At 36.5% G+C, this 18277-nt stretch overlaps 1 protein-coding gene and 1 long non-coding RNA gene across 4 annotated transcripts in view; one reads left to right on the top strand and one right to left on the bottom strand.

Moving 5' to 3' along the window:
* Window positions 1-3154: 3154 nt before the first annotated feature.
* On the bottom strand, window positions 3155-14549 carry LOC139982697 (uncharacterized). Of its 2 annotated transcripts, none has more exons than XR_011798246.1 (4): window positions 14350-14532; window positions 6721-6829; window positions 5152-5882; window positions 3155-3596 (listed from the first exon to the last, which is right to left on the bottom strand). It is a non-coding gene; the product is annotated as an uncharacterized lncRNA (long non-coding RNA). The 2 variants fall into 2 exon arrangements; XR_011798245.1 differs by lacking the exon at window positions 3155-3596 and adding an exon at window positions 3645-3749 and having other exon boundaries at window positions 4898-5882; window positions 14350-14549.
* Window positions 14550-14661: 112 nt separating this feature from the next.
* Window positions 14662-18277, top strand: part of LOC139982696 (uncharacterized) — a 14024-nt gene continuing 10408 nt past the window's right edge. Inside the window, exons 1-2 of one of the 2 annotated variants that reach the window (XM_071995748.1) lie at window positions 14662-14785; window positions 15589-15715. In XM_071995748.1, the coding sequence (XP_071851849.1) occupies window positions 15704-15715 (12 nt within the window). In that variant the 5' untranslated portion in view covers window positions 14662-14785; window positions 15589-15703. Of the gene's footprint in view, window positions 14786-15582; window positions 15716-18277 lie in introns of those variants that run through there. The other variant, XM_071995749.1, reaches the window with a different exon arrangement.

Raw genomic sequence — 18277 nt, 5'->3', positions numbered from 1 at the left:
ATCATGGCTCATACATTCGTAACCGCTGTGTTGACAACAACACTGTTAACAATTGGTAAGTGTTTATGTAACATATTATTATCAATTGGTAAGTTTATGCTTTATTGAAATGTCCTCTTTCATAATTATAGGTAGAGATGTTGATTACATTCCTTGTTCTCTGTTGTGAGGTTACGAAGCTATTTCATGTTGACATTGCGATTCACAGTATAATTACAGAACATAGGTCAACGAGGCCTATAAATTGTAATAGAAACTCCGAAATATAATACGACAGAAAACCTGTTGCTAACAGACTTTTCAAACCTTGGTCAAAATTTTAAAGAACAATATTTGAACGTGTATTATTATCCAGGCAGAAGTTTCTTCAATAATCTGACACATCAAAGTATACCCAAAAAGAGTATCAAATTATGTATTCCTGGCGTATCTTTGCTACCGTGGGCAACAATTTTGCATAATTTAGTGGACCTACAGTCACTATATGCGGTAAATTACCTCAGAGCTTTGAACATTGATTTAGTAAGAATTTTAAAATTAATGGCAGATAATGACTACATGAGTTAGGAATGACTGTTTGGATGATGCATTGTTTATTGATGCTGTACTTGGTGCTGGAGCAAGATTTAGTATACAATAAATAATATTGCATATATATCATTAGTATGCTATATGTTGGCTGTATTATAACTAGAAAACAAAATGTTACATATTCACCAAACCGTATGATACAACTATCCCAAACATAAAAGTAAACTTATTATAACAACATAAAAACAATAATCATTCAGAAATTCATCAATTTAACGTGCAGTAACCCATTTGAAACAAGAGTACTCTCAACTTTCAATTATAAATCTTCTAGAAATTTAAAGTTCACGGTTTAAAGATGATAAAGACCATGACCACTTGACAACTCTCCATATCTTCCTTCCAGTTTTTACTGTATTGATTTACTGTATTTTTTTCTTTCGTGATATTATTTAATTTAATTTTGGAGTTTTGTTTCCTTTCACCAATTTCTCTCCAGTATTTGTATATATTTATTATATTCAAATGGGGAAAACATTCTATGAGCATTGCGCTTCCCCTTTTCTCCTTTTCCATGCATTTTTATAGCTAAAATATTGTATATACATTATCATAATGAATGATTTATTCTTTGCATTGTATATCACAATGTTTGTTTATACTTTGTTAAACATCATGAACTGTACAAAATTGCTGGAAATAAATTGTTGTTATTGTCACAACTTAACTCCTAGCCATTGGTAACTTGTCTTACCTTTTCACTAAAGTGTGCCCAATTTAAACGATCCCTCCTGGGCACTACAGTGTATGACATATACATGTCCCTTTGGGTACCACCCATATAGGACGCAGCCACGATTCGGCTCACGAAATTATATGTAAGTAAATAGCACATCGCAAATTTATACACCTGAGCGAGGATAGTCAGTGGAGACAAAATGCATTGCCCAAGGACATAACGTAAAGATCTGGCCAGGACTCAAACCTGCAAACCTTAGATGACCTTGTAGGGAAATCGTGATATACACCTGAAGATGACCACACAGTCACAGTATCGATACAAGGGGACTGAGGTTCAGAGTGGATAAGTCGGTTCATTGTTTGCAAGTTCGTACCCCGGTTCTTTCTTTTATGACCTTTCTTAAACATTTCCTTAGATCGCAAGTCCACCGACTAAACCACTTGACCATTTGACAAAATTTGAAAAAATCTTAATGCTAATATATGCATTTCTTAAATATGTTATTTGTATTATGTGTATAAATTATATTACTGTTGGACTAAACACATTCATATATGTATAAGGAATATTTAAATTTTCATCTTTAATGTAATTAAACACAGGTTACAGTGACGACCATAAGTCCTCCAAAGCAAGTCCTCGTGTTGGTAGAAAGAGATATCATTCAATGCTCTCTTCCAAAGGGATGGTTTGCTTTTACTTGGTATGACACGCATGATATGACACAAACGCCTTTCTTGTACATGGAGAATGGAATCAAATGTGGTGCTAGTTATACACCAGGATAGTTTGATCTGGCGTCGGATGGTTCGTTAATTATCGACCTCGTCACAAGCTAGCTTCAACGGTTATTTCACAGTTATTCTTCACAAAACTTCACAACTTCAAAAAACCTATCCGTAACATCATTGAGGTCAGCTTCTCTGAAAAGGTTGTACTCTCCGTTAACTTATAACCAAGGTATTGTATAATATTTATGTTGATAATGCTGTTGACATGTCTGTTTGGACTAACTTTCCTTCAACCAAAGTAATGTACGATTTATTGTATATTCTTCTGATGTTTAACTTACTACTAATTGCATTTGAACAAACAGACATATGTGATCTCATAGATGAATACTGATATTTTTGTTATGTTTGTCGTTAAAGCCTCATCCGATTGTCTTCAAAAGTTGGTAGCAACAACATTCATTGGGCTCTTGAAAACTTCGCGGGCAAACAGCAAAATTGAACCATATGTAATCCAAGCTTAAAAAGTAGTTTGCTGTCAAGTTTTAACCACTGTCATGTCTCGTAAACGCAATGTGAAATTGTCAAAGTTTGTCGACAGCTTTGTGGTCTTTCAACATAATTGTTATAACTGAGACGGTATGCATCTGGAAAAAAATGACGTCGTTGTTTACATTACTCCATCCAGCGAACCATAGTTACATCCCGGAGGTAGTTATCTTTTGCTTCTACATCAAATGACCTTTAAATAATTCCAAGCTGCATTTTGCTGTCATCCACCATCCCCGCCCCCACCTGACCACCCAATGTTAGATTAAATGAAAAATCTGAGTAAGCATCTTGTTCTAGAGAAGACGAGTTTCCGTTTTAATTTGTGTTTTAATCAATATAACATGCCATTTGCATTCTCCATTTAATGTTGAAAAGTAGAGTAAACATGCAGTAGATAACAAGATAATTTAGAATGCGTTTCAATGTAAATGGCTACATGCTTAGATCATTCCTAGCTACATGCGTAAATCATAACCACAATACAAGTTAGTTTGTACCGATTATAGTCAATGTGCTTAGGTACTAATCGTCAAACGAGTTACTTTGTACCGATAACTGGCAATATGCTTTGATAATAACCATCATACGAGTTCTTTGAGTATTTCATATCTTCATCAGCAAAAATATCCCACCCTGTATCCATAGGACACACGCAAAACGTGTAAAGTGATTTGCGATTGTACCTTAGAAATTGTTAACAAATGCAGTTTAGTTTGTTGAAAGTTAAAAAGTACGAACTAAAACAAACCGAACGTATTACTAAACATCAAGTTCATCGTATTCAAATCGAGATAATATTCTATTCGATGGCAACAAAAGATTGTTGTACTATTCCTAGTATGAACTATCCGTAAAGCGGCGGTTCTATGTTTTGAAAAACATATAACATGAAAATCGTCTCTTTTGATACCTACAACAATAGCTTAATGGTAATACAATTCTCTATATATTTTCCATTTTAGATGGTCGCCGTGTAAGGAACGGTACTCTCACGACCTCTCCATGAATGTGTTTTTTAATGAGCTCTTTTCTTTATTCATCTGAATGTAATGACAGAGAGTAAGGAAGAACAAACAAAACAAATCAAATAGATTCCGTACTTCTCCGTACGTGGTGGCAACTTTATTGGGGGTTATGTTTAAGCATGGTAAGAGGGCGGTGGATAATATCTACTCTTGGAGATGAGTAAACTACTGCAAAATAAAAAGGAAGAACAAAACTAATAAGTATAAAATAAGAAAATATATGGGCAAGACATCTTACGAAAATAACTGGTAACTGTATGACCTGAACTCTTACATATCCATTAGGCAACTCTAACAATAGCAGAAAATTATACTGAATAGGGCTGACATTTAAGCCTACACCCTATGTTAAACCTAATACCAATACATTAAACTGCGACCATTTTGGGTCAGGTTAACATAGTTTCGCTCAACTAACCAATGAGAGAGGGATATTTAAATCCAAGGACACGTCTGCCCAACAATCTCTATACTACAACAAGTATAACCTTCATCGTAATCGTGAAACAGTCTTTGATAAATATAGAAAACAGGTGGCTTTAACCAACATACAATTAAACCAGTACATTTCCTTATGAGATAATAATATAACCCATAGAGGTAAGTAATTAAGCCCTAGGCTATTGGCATATAGACCAGGCAAATAGGTTAAGAAAACAATAAAATAAGAGAAAAGAATTTAAAATAGAAAACAATAAAATAAGATAAAAGAATATAAAATAAACATGAGAGTAATATCAATCCAAGCTAAAATACAAGCAAAACTTCTAGTATAATAGACCAGTTACAACTTCAGGCCTAAACAACTCCATACGGTACATTGGTGTAACGCACATGGGCGCTGCCATCTTAATTACTAAAAGAGGGCGCTAACCTGAAATCGTGTCAGCGATATATACAATATTTACATAATATTGGGCCAGTAACGAAACAAAGGGCCCAGTCTTAAATACTTTTACTTAACTTAACCTTTGCCGTTAATAAAACAATAATGCTCATACAACGTTATCCAAATAATGATCTTAAGGATCTGCTCCACAAAATGAACATAAAATCTACATGATACAAGCCCGATGATAAATGTATTTAAGTTGAAAAAGACCAGCCTATCTGCGGGGTTTATACGAAATACCACGCTGTACCTTACACAATGAAGCTATATGGTGAACAATACAAGTTGTACGGTATATGCACACTTTGAACAGCGAGTGTTTACGAGGCCCGACTGTGGGTCTACGAAAAGTTTGCCTAATCTCGCTTTCAAAACTACTTAATTAGAGACGAAAAGTATCAAATACAGTTAAGATAGTATTTACCTCTAACATGTTGGCTGATGAACTACATCTCTCAATAAATGACGGTAATGAGAACAAAATAGTAATATACAATATGGCTGCCGTTGAACGTAAAGCAAGGTGATTTCGTAATGAATAGAATAAAGAGAGAACGAACAGGGCTTACTGAGCGAAACCGCAAGCGCTGAACATGGAACGCCAAGTAGAACAAAAGTATTCTAGAGAGTACATGCACATTACGTAAATAATCGGTAGCCTAATGGGCACTACCTCACATGAACATATTACATATTTAAAGTACACCATCTACGAATACAACCAATTTTGCACTATGTAGCCAAAGGGCACCTTTTTAAGCTTTTCCTTAAGTCTCTGACCCTGATGAGTGATTGCTGTACCACATACGCAAAAGGTGGAGAGTGACTCGCAATTGTACTTAAGCACATTGTACGAAATGTTTTCCCGTTTGTTCAGAAGATAAAAGGCCCGAGCAATAACAATCTGAACGTCGTCTTTCCAAACATCATCTTCGTCGTAATCCAATCGATATAACGTATCTGCCTCTGCCTCTGCCGAAAACGATTTTGTACTTTTCCTTATTTTAATTTTCTGTAGAGCAGCACTTTTATGCTTCGAAAATTCTATAACATTGAAATTGTTTCCATTGATACCAACAACAATAGCGTGGTGGTAATATAGCCCTGAACATCTTTTCCATTTGATATGGTCGCCATGTTTAAGAAAGTTAATTTCATGTCTTGTAAATAAAACTCCTTCTGCGTTTCTTCGTTGTTGCTGTTCCCTATAATAATATCGTGTATCATTCAAGGTGATGCAACGTGAAGTCTCTTCACGATCTCTTTGACGAGCAAGGTCTTCAACTATCCATTCATTTTTACACGGAAAGCACGTTAGTCCAATGATGGTTTTGGCGTCACCTTCAATAGAGTAATACTGGTCAAGCTGTCCCTTACACTGATGACAAACATGATCCAGCGGTGGAGCCCTACGTAATGATAAGGTTTACTCAAACGTTATTGATCTATTAAAAGATATGTATATAGTAATAAACAACATCAATTTCTAACAAGTGGTTTCCAACGAGGAATGAGTTTTTAATGAGACATCATCTAAACTCGTTTGAGATGTACTTTGACAGGGGGTTATCATTCTACCTAATCCTCGATGGCGTATTTGTGTCGCCAGCAAGGAATAAAATAGGGACAAAAGTAATATTTCAGTTCAGAAAAAGAAATTACCACAAGTGTTTGTTATTTTGGTTATTTAAGACTTGATGAAGTATCCATTTGTTTTTACAATACAGCATGGTCGAAATGAGTATATGGCCGAAATTATGAGATTTGCACAATATAACATATTGACTAAATACACTTCCGTTTGTCCATTGCACTAGCTATGTCTACAACATGTTTCGATGCATCAAGCATATTCACGGCGCCTCACCAATCAACGTATAACAGCATATATTACTCATGACTTAAACTTTTGCAACTCTCTTCTTAGATCAAAATTGAATTATTTCTCTAGTATGATCCTATGTCAAAGTACGAAGACCAAATATCATTCTTTCACGTAGACAGAACACTGTTTGATCTATAACTATAACGTGCCAACTAGCGGTATGCTGTCGAAAGGAATGTAGTAATGGCAATGTGAAAGTGAATACAAGTTGCATATATGTGTATGTCCTTGTGCAAACATAGGTTATTACGCAAATAACATAATTGACTTGGAAACCACAACAATATATTCCAAACACCACATGTAAAATTACCTAGGATTAATATGACCAGTCTACTGTCAACGGGAATAACAAAGCTCACCTCTTGTAGAGAAAGTATAGGATACTGCTAGCAACAGAAAAGATTAGAAGTGAAACGATGAACATGGTAATCGTCTTGACGTCAGAAAGAAAGGCAAATTTACTACGATCTGAAAGAAGAACGAAGAGGTAAAGAAGATATATCATTATATTTCTTAAACACAATAGTACAACAATTCAGTTCATTCTTAATCCTAATCATCGAAAACATCAATTGTTTATATTGTTTTCATATTTTGCCACAACGTTGTGTATTATTTGAATTTTCCTAATATGATAATAACAGTACGTTTCCCACGTTTCGTTAGCTGACTACTTTAGGTAACTAAATGCGTCTTCTGACAGCTAAAATACTGCTTTAAGCAAATGATTTGTGTAACTGTGTAGAGCACCACAACACAAATTCAAAATAGCTTATTTCTTAATACATTTTATTTTAGTATGACAGACACAAAATTATTAGGGAGTTCGTAAACCATTGAAGGTGAAACACACAATGTGGAAGCGCATGTAATCTCAATCAACTGCAAGGCTGGGTGAAACGCTCAAGCAAACTTTGCCGACTAACTACGGTTAGCTTACTTTTATAAAGGGAGAACGCACCGGCATTCAGAATTGATAAGAAATAAGTAACGGTTGCATTTATGGAGCAGCGGTGAGAGACAATATGACAGTGATATTTATATAGAAGGCAATATGTGAGTGGAATAGTGAGTGCTGAATTATGTTCTGTATCAATGAAGATGATCTGCTATATGAAATTTAGTTTATTCCTGTTGTACATACCTTTCAATTGGGAGATAAAAGCGAAAACCACCCTTAACAAGGACTGAGGAAAAGGTCATATTTGACGTTCGCCTGACGTTTGGTACAAGTTGAGCTAGGTTGGTATGCAGATTGCTATTTCTTGAATGTTTTCTTTGAGAATAGGGTGGAAGTAGGGGCGCGCTTTACATTCACGATAGTAATCCGTGCCATTAAGGACCTCTGAAAAGGATTTCATACATTCTTATTATCTCGAACCTCTGACTGATCAATTTTAGCTTTACATAGGAGGGCGCTAATTCACTGACGTTTACTTGCGTGCGAAATCGTTTGACTGCTCCAAAGGAAATTCGAGCTTTGTTTAAATAAATAGAGTAATTGTATGCTTTTAGATCGGTAACAACATACAAAGAATGAGATTCCTATGGCGCGAGAAAGCGGAATGTATTACGTACAACAATTAATAATTAAAATGTAATTTTCTGAAAATATATATGTGTATAAATGTATATAAATATGTAAAGTATGTATTTTTAAATTAAACCGTGTAATGTATTTCGTAAGTAAAGCATATCTAGTTTTGTACGTAATATTTCCCGCTTTCTTGCGCCATAGATTCCCTTGAAAGAATTGTGTAGAAGCCCTTAGAAGTTTTCTTAAAAAATGACAAATAATTTTGAAACATGTTTTCAAAGAATTAGAACGCTAATATTCCGTTTGACAGAGAAACGATTTTTTAATCGATAAGGATTGATACTGCAAATATACTTTCAACAGTAGCGAACGTCATCTGGGCAAGTGCAAATTGCGACATAACCCACGCTGCATACAGTTCCTACAGTAGTCACAACAAAAACGACGTTTGAATACAGATTTTTTATTCCTTATTTTTCGGTGAAATTTCTTTTTAATTAGATATTGTTTATGAAAAAGTTAAAGCCGGCTTATATGTAGTGCATCATTTCGTGGTCCTTGTGTAACACAAGATACGTTTGACCAGCACACTCTTAGTTGTTTACATTGGTCTGTCCAGCTCCAATGCGAAGAATGTTCACTGTACAGTTATAATTGAACAGTTGTACGAAACCTAAGCTTCCTGGTACTACATTTTTTCAATTACGTAGGTTGGCGAGGCCTTGTGTAGAACTATGCATCAGTACCAAGGAAACTGTTATAGTAATTCGCCCTTCACCTTTCGATGTTCCAATACTTTCAAGTAATATTATTAGAATCTTCCAATTAATGTAAAGTTAATCCGTGAATTTTATTTCAGATGAACGGTTTGAGTGTGAGAGTGTATTATGTGCAATGCTATTGTAATGTAGTATGTAGTTATATCCCCAGCATATTACTTTAAACAGTTGCTTCCATGCTTCTTTGTCTTAAGAGTAACTACTTACTTCCTGTTCATGACTTATTCACCCCTACACCCACATCATATTCGTAGGAGCCCCATTTGTCTTAATTCCATGAACTATTCATGCTTAACCACAGATGACAACCTGTTGCATCTCATGTGTATTATAAATGTGGTTAGTCATAGCAATCTCCTATGTGCCTTATTAATTATAAGTAAAAGACTCTGTGACCAAGAGTTAATGTCACAGAGAGGTTATTGCCCATTCACAGGAAGTTGTAATGACATAAATACTGTAGTTTTTTAGTATGTAAAAGACTAAGATTCCAGACTTCAGAGAGTGTAGTTCAGATACACTCCAGCAATAAAGCTTACATTCTACAATTATATCTATGTCTGGAGTTTCTCTTTATCTGTTGTTCATTATACTTATTTAATAACGGAGCCCGAACTTATTGAGCCGGAGTATCCCGACTTAACACTATGTTCCTTTCTACAAGAAGAAAACGTTAAATGGTGCCAATTTTCACATAGTTATAAAGAGAAAAATAATAATGATGTGGACAATGCATGAAAGTTTCACCAGACAATTCTTTTAAGAGTTTCTTCCTAAAATATTATGTAGCGGGCATTGGATTTGAAGGGAGGGGTATGAACTATTATGCCTGTGTAGTAAAGTGAAATTTTGTTGTATGCACCCGTTGAGTATTTACATGTATTACGTAATAGTTTGTAACAGTCAGTTGTAGCGTTAGTTGTTTGCACGTGTGTATTCTTCAGTTCTGGATACGTTGTTGTATGGCGAGCAACGTCTCTGCAGAGCTCCGGGGTTCGCCTCGTAAACCCCTTAGTACTTCGTAATTTTATTGCTTCATCATATTTCTATATGTACTACTATACCTATATCTGTATATCTGGAGTCCGTGAGGAGATGTCCCTCTTTTTAGAGGCAGGATGCCTCAGGTTTTGGATGGTTCGGCTTCTGGCTCGAAGCCACTGGTTTCCACGATGGCGGACCTATCATATATATAGCGAGCTAGCGTTGATGGAGTCTTGATGTCCGCGATCTCCTTTACCGCGAGCGTAGAGTCTTCTTCTTCTTCTTTATCGCGAGCGAGCTGACTTCATTGTAGTAAGGGATTAAGTAATACATAGTATTATTGTTAAATGCCGTACGTACCCCTATTGTTAATTAATAGAATCAAATTTTAAGTGTTTGGCTAGGCGGTACTTCACCGTACAGAGTACATGTTAGGTTGTGTATTTGGACCTTGGTCCTACGGGTTTATAGCGTGTCTTGTGTATCGTGAAGCACGTGTACAGTATTGCGTATTATTATACTGTAGTAATTGACAGTGAAGTGTATTATTTATTGTACCTGTATTTGAGAATTGTACTGCTCGCAGTGTAGAGAGCGTATACGTATTTGTATCTTGAACATGATTGTTACTGTTGTTACTATAGAGTTGTCTCAGAGTTTGTCCTTTAATCTTAGCCTTTTTGGATAGTTATAGAGTGACAAGACTCTTGAGAGTTTGTGGGTTCAGGAGGTGTAAATTCCTGCTGTCTAGGAACAGTACGGTGAAAAGGCCTATAATGTGTTGCAACTGGCATGTGTTGCCCTGACCATTACGAAGGTGACAAAATTCCTCCCCTGTTGGCAAAAATATTGTATTATTTATGCAGATTATATCATAATGTTCATTTTACATTGTTCTTTATACACTTTTTACATTTTTATACAGTATTGTACGAGTGCTACGTTGTATTAATATTACGTGGATTTAGTATTTATGGTACAGATAGAGTTCTGTTGTTTAGTTTGAGCATAGGTTCTGTGCATAGTTCGTAGTATGGTATATTTGAATTAAGGTTTTCCCCGAGTCACGATAGTTTTAAATAGATAGAGTCCGTGAAACCATTTAAGTTCAGTATGCCATTTACTGTATATTGTCATGTGTCATGACTTATTCTTCATTTGTATATTTATCATTTTGTAGAGTTTGTGTAATAAATAATCAGCCGTTGTTTCAACGCAAGAACACTTGTGAGTTCAAAGCGAAGGACCCTAAATCCGGTAATTTCCCCCGCCATCCGCGGTTCGCTTCACCTGTATGATAGGATCTAAAGCGAATTAAGGATTATGTATGTTACTGCCGTGAAGCCATTGAAGGCGACTCCCATATACGCGTCCTTTGGGGGTCCTCCCCCAGAAAAAATAACTGACAATGTAGTTGTCAAACCACGCATTCTGAGGCATTTTAAACTATAATTTATGTGATGCCGTAGGTGCAACACGAAAGAAGAGTCAAAACCTATGACTTGTTCTGCTCCAATTAATTGGGGTTGTAAGGCCATTACTGGGTATTAGAGCCAGTAAAGTAAATAAAAGCACATAATACTAGAGCATGTAACAGAGGACGTTAAAGAGGACGGTGGTACAACGGTCACCGGACGGATTCGATAGCCATGATAACTGATATAAAATATGAAAAGAAATCATAAGAACATGTACATATATGAAACCTCAGACAATCAACAGTTAAATAGGTCTATGAAACGACTGAAAATATCTCATGAATAATAAATGGCTATGACACATGGTAATTAACGAATGGATCACACCTTCAAGAATTCATAAAATAAACACTTTAGAATTAAACAAGTAGTGGAGTTAACACTTAGGTTATGGCACGTCTGTCTCTAAACAACCACAATTGCATTGTAGTAACCACTTAACACAACGTACCTATCCATGTCGATTTACCCTCGACTGATACGAAAACTTAATAACTAAAACACGAGACCGCAAACTGTACGTTAACTTTAGATAAACAACTGAAAATGCAGGTAAATAACCTCCGAGATGTTCATAGAGGACATACTATAACATCGTTACATAATTTCAGATATTCAGCATAATATTCAGTACAAGAATTATATATTGAATCAACAATCTCAACGGTGCATGGGCGCAGCCATTTTGGATACAATATATAATGCACACAACTCTAACGATACATGGGGACCGCCATCTTAGGTGGAGCTCTTTCACAAGAACTTAGCAAGTTATTTCTACATAGACAGTGTAAGGTATTCACAAACATGCCCTCAATGAATATACTTTACACTAAAAGAACTAGCAAACATGCTATAAACGTAACATTTGAAGCACGTACTAAGGAATCTGAGTGGTTTAGAAAACAATCAATTAAATATTAAATTAAACATAATGCATACAAACTCTTCGTAAGCGATCGTTTACGATTAGCTTACAAGCCTATTACACAATATGTATACAACAGAGAAAGTAACGTTGCAAATACTAGCCTAACGAACACGCATTTGAACTACAATTTGGCTCTATTTCACGTGAGAGAAACCATTTCTTTACTTAAGATCGACATTGGATATTACGAAGTTCTCAAACTCGATTGCTTCGTCAAAATGAATATAAATAATGATGGTTAAGAAGTTCAAATGAGAGTTGTTCTTATAGTGGTTAGACGGCGTGTGTGCAGAGGCGACGCTAAGGGTAACTTAAATTGAAGGGTGCTCCACATCAAAACAATAGGGACCACTGTTTTAGTAGGTAGTATTACAGTCTTACATATAAACAATAGAGTCCACTGTGCGGTGTGCGTAGATACAGGCAAATTGTCGGGTCATAGGTCAGAAAAGTTGTTACGGGGGAGAGTTCATGGATTACGCCACATTCCCTCATATTTAGGTCTGTATAAGCATATCTAATAGGAAAGTTGAACTAATAATGAATATCCCACTGCTCTCTCTTCAAGTTGTATTTTGTAACACTTTTAATGTTTGAGAGAAAGACCTCTTTAAGCAGATGATGTTAATCATAAAAAACAACTGGACTATTCCATTAATTATAGGGACCATTTTGTCAGTTCTTCAGAGGCAACACACACCTCAATGGGGAAGCATTACAACTTGATGGCGGCAAATGACAAGTAAACAATTTAGTAAAGCATTGTCAAGCACAAATGATGCTGAAAGTCAGTCAAGGGGCTCTGTTGTAAATAAGAAATTAAAAACAAATCGGCTTTGTTGAGTTACAAAACAATCGATCAACATCAATACCAGTATAGAGGAGCTGACGGCTTCGTTCATTGGGCCTTAAAGGAGCATTCCAAGGATTTATAGTATTGAAAAGGCGAATATCTGTTATGTTCCTTTGTTTTCGTAGACTATACCTAACCAAGACTAAACCTTCAGGACTAGACTTCAGACTAGGCCTCTTTACTTTATCCTCTGATGAACTTAACTGATCTTTCATTTCTATTAAAGTTAGATTCCTGTGGCACAAAATATGAAAAGAAAACTTGCAAAATTAGTTGAGAACCCCATCTCATTATCGTGTCACTAAACTCATATTTTTCAATGAATGGAACCTACAGTGACAGGATTACAATTATTCTTCCCCGAAGTAGATCTTAGTAGGTGGTAAGTGATGTCATACCGGTAAATGCTCTTTTAAACCTCCACTTACCTATTATGGTCTCCTTAATTGTCTATGAGTCCTTGCAATTTCACACGTTTTTAATGTGTCTTTAACTGTTATGGTTCTCTGTATTTAGAATTTGATCAAAATGCAACGGTGTTGTAGCAAAATATTTTTCTACCATACAACAGGCTATTATGATGTGGTTTTCACCCACATTATCATAATTGTCATCAACCCTACCCCCCTCTTCTCTCCCATACCCTCAAAGAGAATAATTTATGGTATTGCTTATAATATGCTGTAAGTCGTACACATTAAAGTGAGCATTTCTTCAGGATACGTTGCCATCATTACAACAAAGTTCCTTTCAAGTGCTGTTAGTTGTACAGATTAAAGTAAGCCTTTTTCAGAAACGTTTCCATTCTTAGCACACAGTCCCTTTGAAAAGAGTGTAAGCTTATAATTAATAAGAACACAGTTCTTGAAGATCTACATTTCCTCAAGTATGATGAAAGTTGAATCGTTATTGTTTTTGCTGTCTGTCATATTTAGTTTTATCGAGAGAGTTGTTCTGGTGAGAGATTGGGGTACCTATTCCCTAAGCGTTCATATTTTGTTTCCATCCGACCATACAAATGTCCTCTCATTTCGATATTTAATTCTTATAGAAATTCGGTTTTGAAATCTACCTTTTTGTGACCAAAACGTACCCCCCCCCCCGTTTTTATAACTATGTCTGTTTGGGACGTCATGCGGACAAATAGACATTTACAGCAACATACACACACAAACATCACACAGATATAGCACAACGCGAGGCAGTAAGTATGTTACAACGAAGCGGAATGCTGAATAACATTTAAAAAGAAAGTATTGAAGAGAGAAAACAGGATGTAGGTTCCCCGTTCACTTACCTGCTTAAATTACTACAGCCAACTCCCTGTGGTTGTACATATGAAAGCGTATTAATGTTTAGAATCGTTATCTTACAGTATAAAGAAGTGGATGCTTAGAGTTAACAGACATAACTGTACTATGCTTACCCCAGCTTGTAACAGCCGTTCATAGTAATTTCCATACAACATTAACAACATTCGTTTAGCCCCTCTCAATGCGCTGATAGTGTATATCTTCAAACACTGTGTCTAGTCTCCGCTCACAGCAGAAAGTGAAACGGTATAAAGTATAACACTGCAAAAGGGAAACTCCAGGGACGATATAAACACACAGACGATTTACGATTGCAGTTTGACCTAATGACGCAGTGTCAATGATAGAGTATGTGTGTACACTGAATCCGTGTGCAAACAATCGTTGCAAGGATCGGCTGCTGTGTAAAACGTATATTGGTATCTTATAAAACAAGTTATGTGAAGTTATTGTGTATCCAGTGTAACTAAATGGTGCTGACAATGAAATATGACCAACAAGGTACGGCGGAGTAATTGCTGCTTGGAGGTTTTCGTCGGAGAATTAAAGGTATAGTTTTACAACTTGTCTGTAAACACTCGTGTGTTTCTCCTGTGTAAAAGATTGAGTTCCATTGATGAAAAGATGACTAGTATTTAAGGAGACTCAACTTTAGTATAATCATCATCAGCATCATCGTTATTCCATACGTTCCATAGGCCTCTCTTTGCATTACGGTGTAATATATCTTACGGCTACACACGTACCGTGTCAACAGGGAATTAAATTTGAATTTAAATTCGTAATAACTGTTAAACAATCTTGCAATATATAATGCTGCAGGTTACTTGAATAAGCTATGAAGCTGCAAATTATCCTAGATTATAGACTTATATCGTAAACAGGTTCAATGTTCAGAAATGGGCCTGTTATGTTTCAGCAACGGCTACCTGTAAAGCCAGGCAGGGCCGAAATGAGGAATATGCGAGATGGCTAAAGTATAATAACGTGTAACTATTTATTCTCTCTCTTTGGGAGTCCCTCCGTAATATCCCAACCATCACACTCATGTGGTATGGACCATAATTCACAGGGCTGATTGTATTAAAGGTATGAACATAAAGTAAAAATAAAAATATATGCAAACCGGTATCAATAGTAGTGAAGTAGCTACAAAATTGACTGCATGACTTGAAAAGGTTCTTGATTGACATTAATTCGTACATAGCAAATTCAATTGACTATATATTTGCCTTTTTGACCGACAGCATTACACCAAAGCAAATTGTTGATTGACATTGTTTCGTCTTCAAGTTGAAACATGACATGTACTACATTTAAATGTCTTATTTATACGTTGTTTTTGCCATCAGACTTTACAAAGAAAAAAACTAAAGACTATGGGAATCATCAATTATGTACTAAGTTGGTAATCCTGGATTCCTGCTGTAAGTGAACAGGTGAAGTCAGCGCTCTACTTGCAACATAATGGATCATCAGGTTTGCAATTCATATGCTTTCACACATTTTTTCCGGCCTAATTGTAACCTACCATTTTTTTTACATATTTATTTATATACCTATATGTTCATTGCTACTCGGAGTTTCACGCTTGTACAGGTAGTTGTACAGCGATCGCCAGGCGTACTGATCCGTAATGAAGTATGGGTCACTATTCCACGAACTACCGTTTTGGTTTGACACGGCTTGTGGTCTCCTTTTGTGTCTGTTGCCAAGTCTACAGGTAGAGATGAGCTCACTTTTCTAGTTGAGCGTGTTGCCTTTGAGGGTGATTATTTTGAGCTTTTCGCCTATGCAAAGATTGCATAAACCAGACTGCCGCTTGTGCCTATTGGAATGTGACACAAGTTCCCAGTGTATTGAATATTCGGCTTTTTCTCCTTGAATTGCCAGATGTGTTTAGAGAGTTCCGTTTCTTTCTTATATCGGTCGTGTCGGAATGATTTGGTGTGGTTGTTGTATCTCTTCTTATATTCTCCGCTCGCGAGGCCTACGTATGACGCGTTGTCGGTGCCTGACGTGACGGTGGCTTTATAAATGACGTCATTAATCAAGCAGTTACCGCGTAGTGGGCAACTGTCTACTTCTCGTCAGATGCATGTATATTTCCTGGGGGGGGGGGGGTTGGCTCGTTTCTTTCATAACTTTTGAGTTGGGTGACTTGATGATTTCTTGCATGTTTCTCATACAGCTGTAACTTATTTTGACTGTTGATCTGTTGAAGATTTTGTAAAGCTTGTTGGTCGGTGGGAAGTGCTTGCCGATGAGTTTTAGGAAGTCTGCCCCAACGTTTTGGTCTTTACGTTTTTGCTGTATGGGGGGGGGGGGGGGTTGTACCATGTTATTTTTCTTGACCTGCGTTTCTCGTTCTGTTTGGTGTTTTCGTTTTTTCTTGTTTTGGTATTTGATAGTATAGTTGTATCCAGCTCACAGGAGGGCATGATTGAAGGTGGGCGCTGCATTCTTGAATGCATCCTGGTTAGATGATAGACCAGAGACTGTTCTTACGATGGCTGGCGGTATGCTCTTTATGATTGCGGGCGTGTGGTTCGAGTGTTCGCTTATGTAGATTGGTTCGTTGTTTGGTGTTCCGTAGGGCTGGTACTCGCCGGTATTCATGTTCAAAGTGACGTCAAGGAAGTCGACTGTTTTCAAGTTCGTTTGGACAGTGATGTTTAGTCTGCATGTATGGAAAATCTTGATTAGGGCTTTTCGTATTCTGTCTGCTTTGCTGCCTGAGCATGACCTCATTACTGCTAGCCCATCGTCTCTGCTGAGTTTCAAACTATTGATGTTGTGGTTTTTCTCCAGTTCGTTCAAAATGAATATTACCACCAATTCACAACTTCCGCTGTCAAACGCACCCATTGAGACGTCGAATTGGTTACCCGTGTCTCTCTTCTCCCAAGCCTTGCCCTCGTGATCGTGAAGGAGAGATCGCCTTGCGTGCATGATAGTCTCGTATTCGGTATCACTGATTCTGGTGTATGCTTTGGCCCATGCTAAACATTTGTGTGGGAGATCCTTGCTTATCGAGGGTTAAAAATCAACAATATAGAAGACCAGAAAGGTGAGACCGCTCTTTTCCTGTAAATTGTTAAACCATTCCAGTACGCTCGTGGTATTTCTCCACTGGTTCACACTTGTCAATGATCTGGTGTCTGCATTGATGCGGTCAAGCATAGCCTTGCTCACTCGTCCCATTTGAGGTTTTGTTTGGGTTAATTTAACCTGCATTTTGTGTTATTTTGAAAGTTTTCTTTGTGGTCCTTGATTGTCACGAAAGCCGTTTTGGGTCCAGCTTTATTTATTCGGTTACCTATTTTTAATTTGTCAGCTAGTCTTGTGTGTATTCATTGTCTATTTCGGTGGCGGTGTTGCGGTCCGCGTATTTGAATTTCTCAGATATGTTTTCAGTTAGCAACTCACCATATTCGGCGGGTTCCATCTTGTACATGTTCCTGGTTTTGTCCGCTAATGCGAAGATTTCTTAAGAGGATGTAATGTTTTCTACGTCATTCTTGAGGTCGGACAGGAACTTCTCCGTCACTTCCTTGAACTAAATATTTTCGACCATTTCCAGCATATCGGACTCGAACGAGACCAACTCCAGGATTTGTGGTTCGGGCGCGTTTCGATGTAAGCCCGTATGCATCGGTGGTGGCGGTGTCGTTCTCGTCACGGCTGGTGTCATGCGCTTCCGCATCTATATATATATATATATATATATATATATATATACATATATGTATATATATATACATATATGTATATATATATATACATATATGTATATATATATATGTACATATTTATATATACATATTTATATATATATACATATTTACATATATATATATATATCTACATATACATATACCTATGCATGTTGTTCCGTTATATTTAAATATATTTTATGCATATGCTGTTACCTATATATATATATATATATATATATATATATAATTTTTTTTTTCACCAAAAACAGAACCAGTATTGTTCGATACAGGTGACAAATGCCTACAGTGGAGTTACGATCTT

This window comes from Apostichopus japonicus, chromosome 16 (assembly GCF_037975245.1).
Source record: "Apostichopus japonicus isolate 1M-3 chromosome 16, ASM3797524v1, whole genome shotgun sequence".
Lineage (NCBI taxonomy): Eukaryota > Metazoa > Echinodermata > Holothuroidea > Aspidochirotida > Stichopodidae > Apostichopus > Apostichopus japonicus.
Note: the sequence above shows the minus strand (reverse complement) of the source record. Positions and strands in the feature narration are given on the sequence as shown.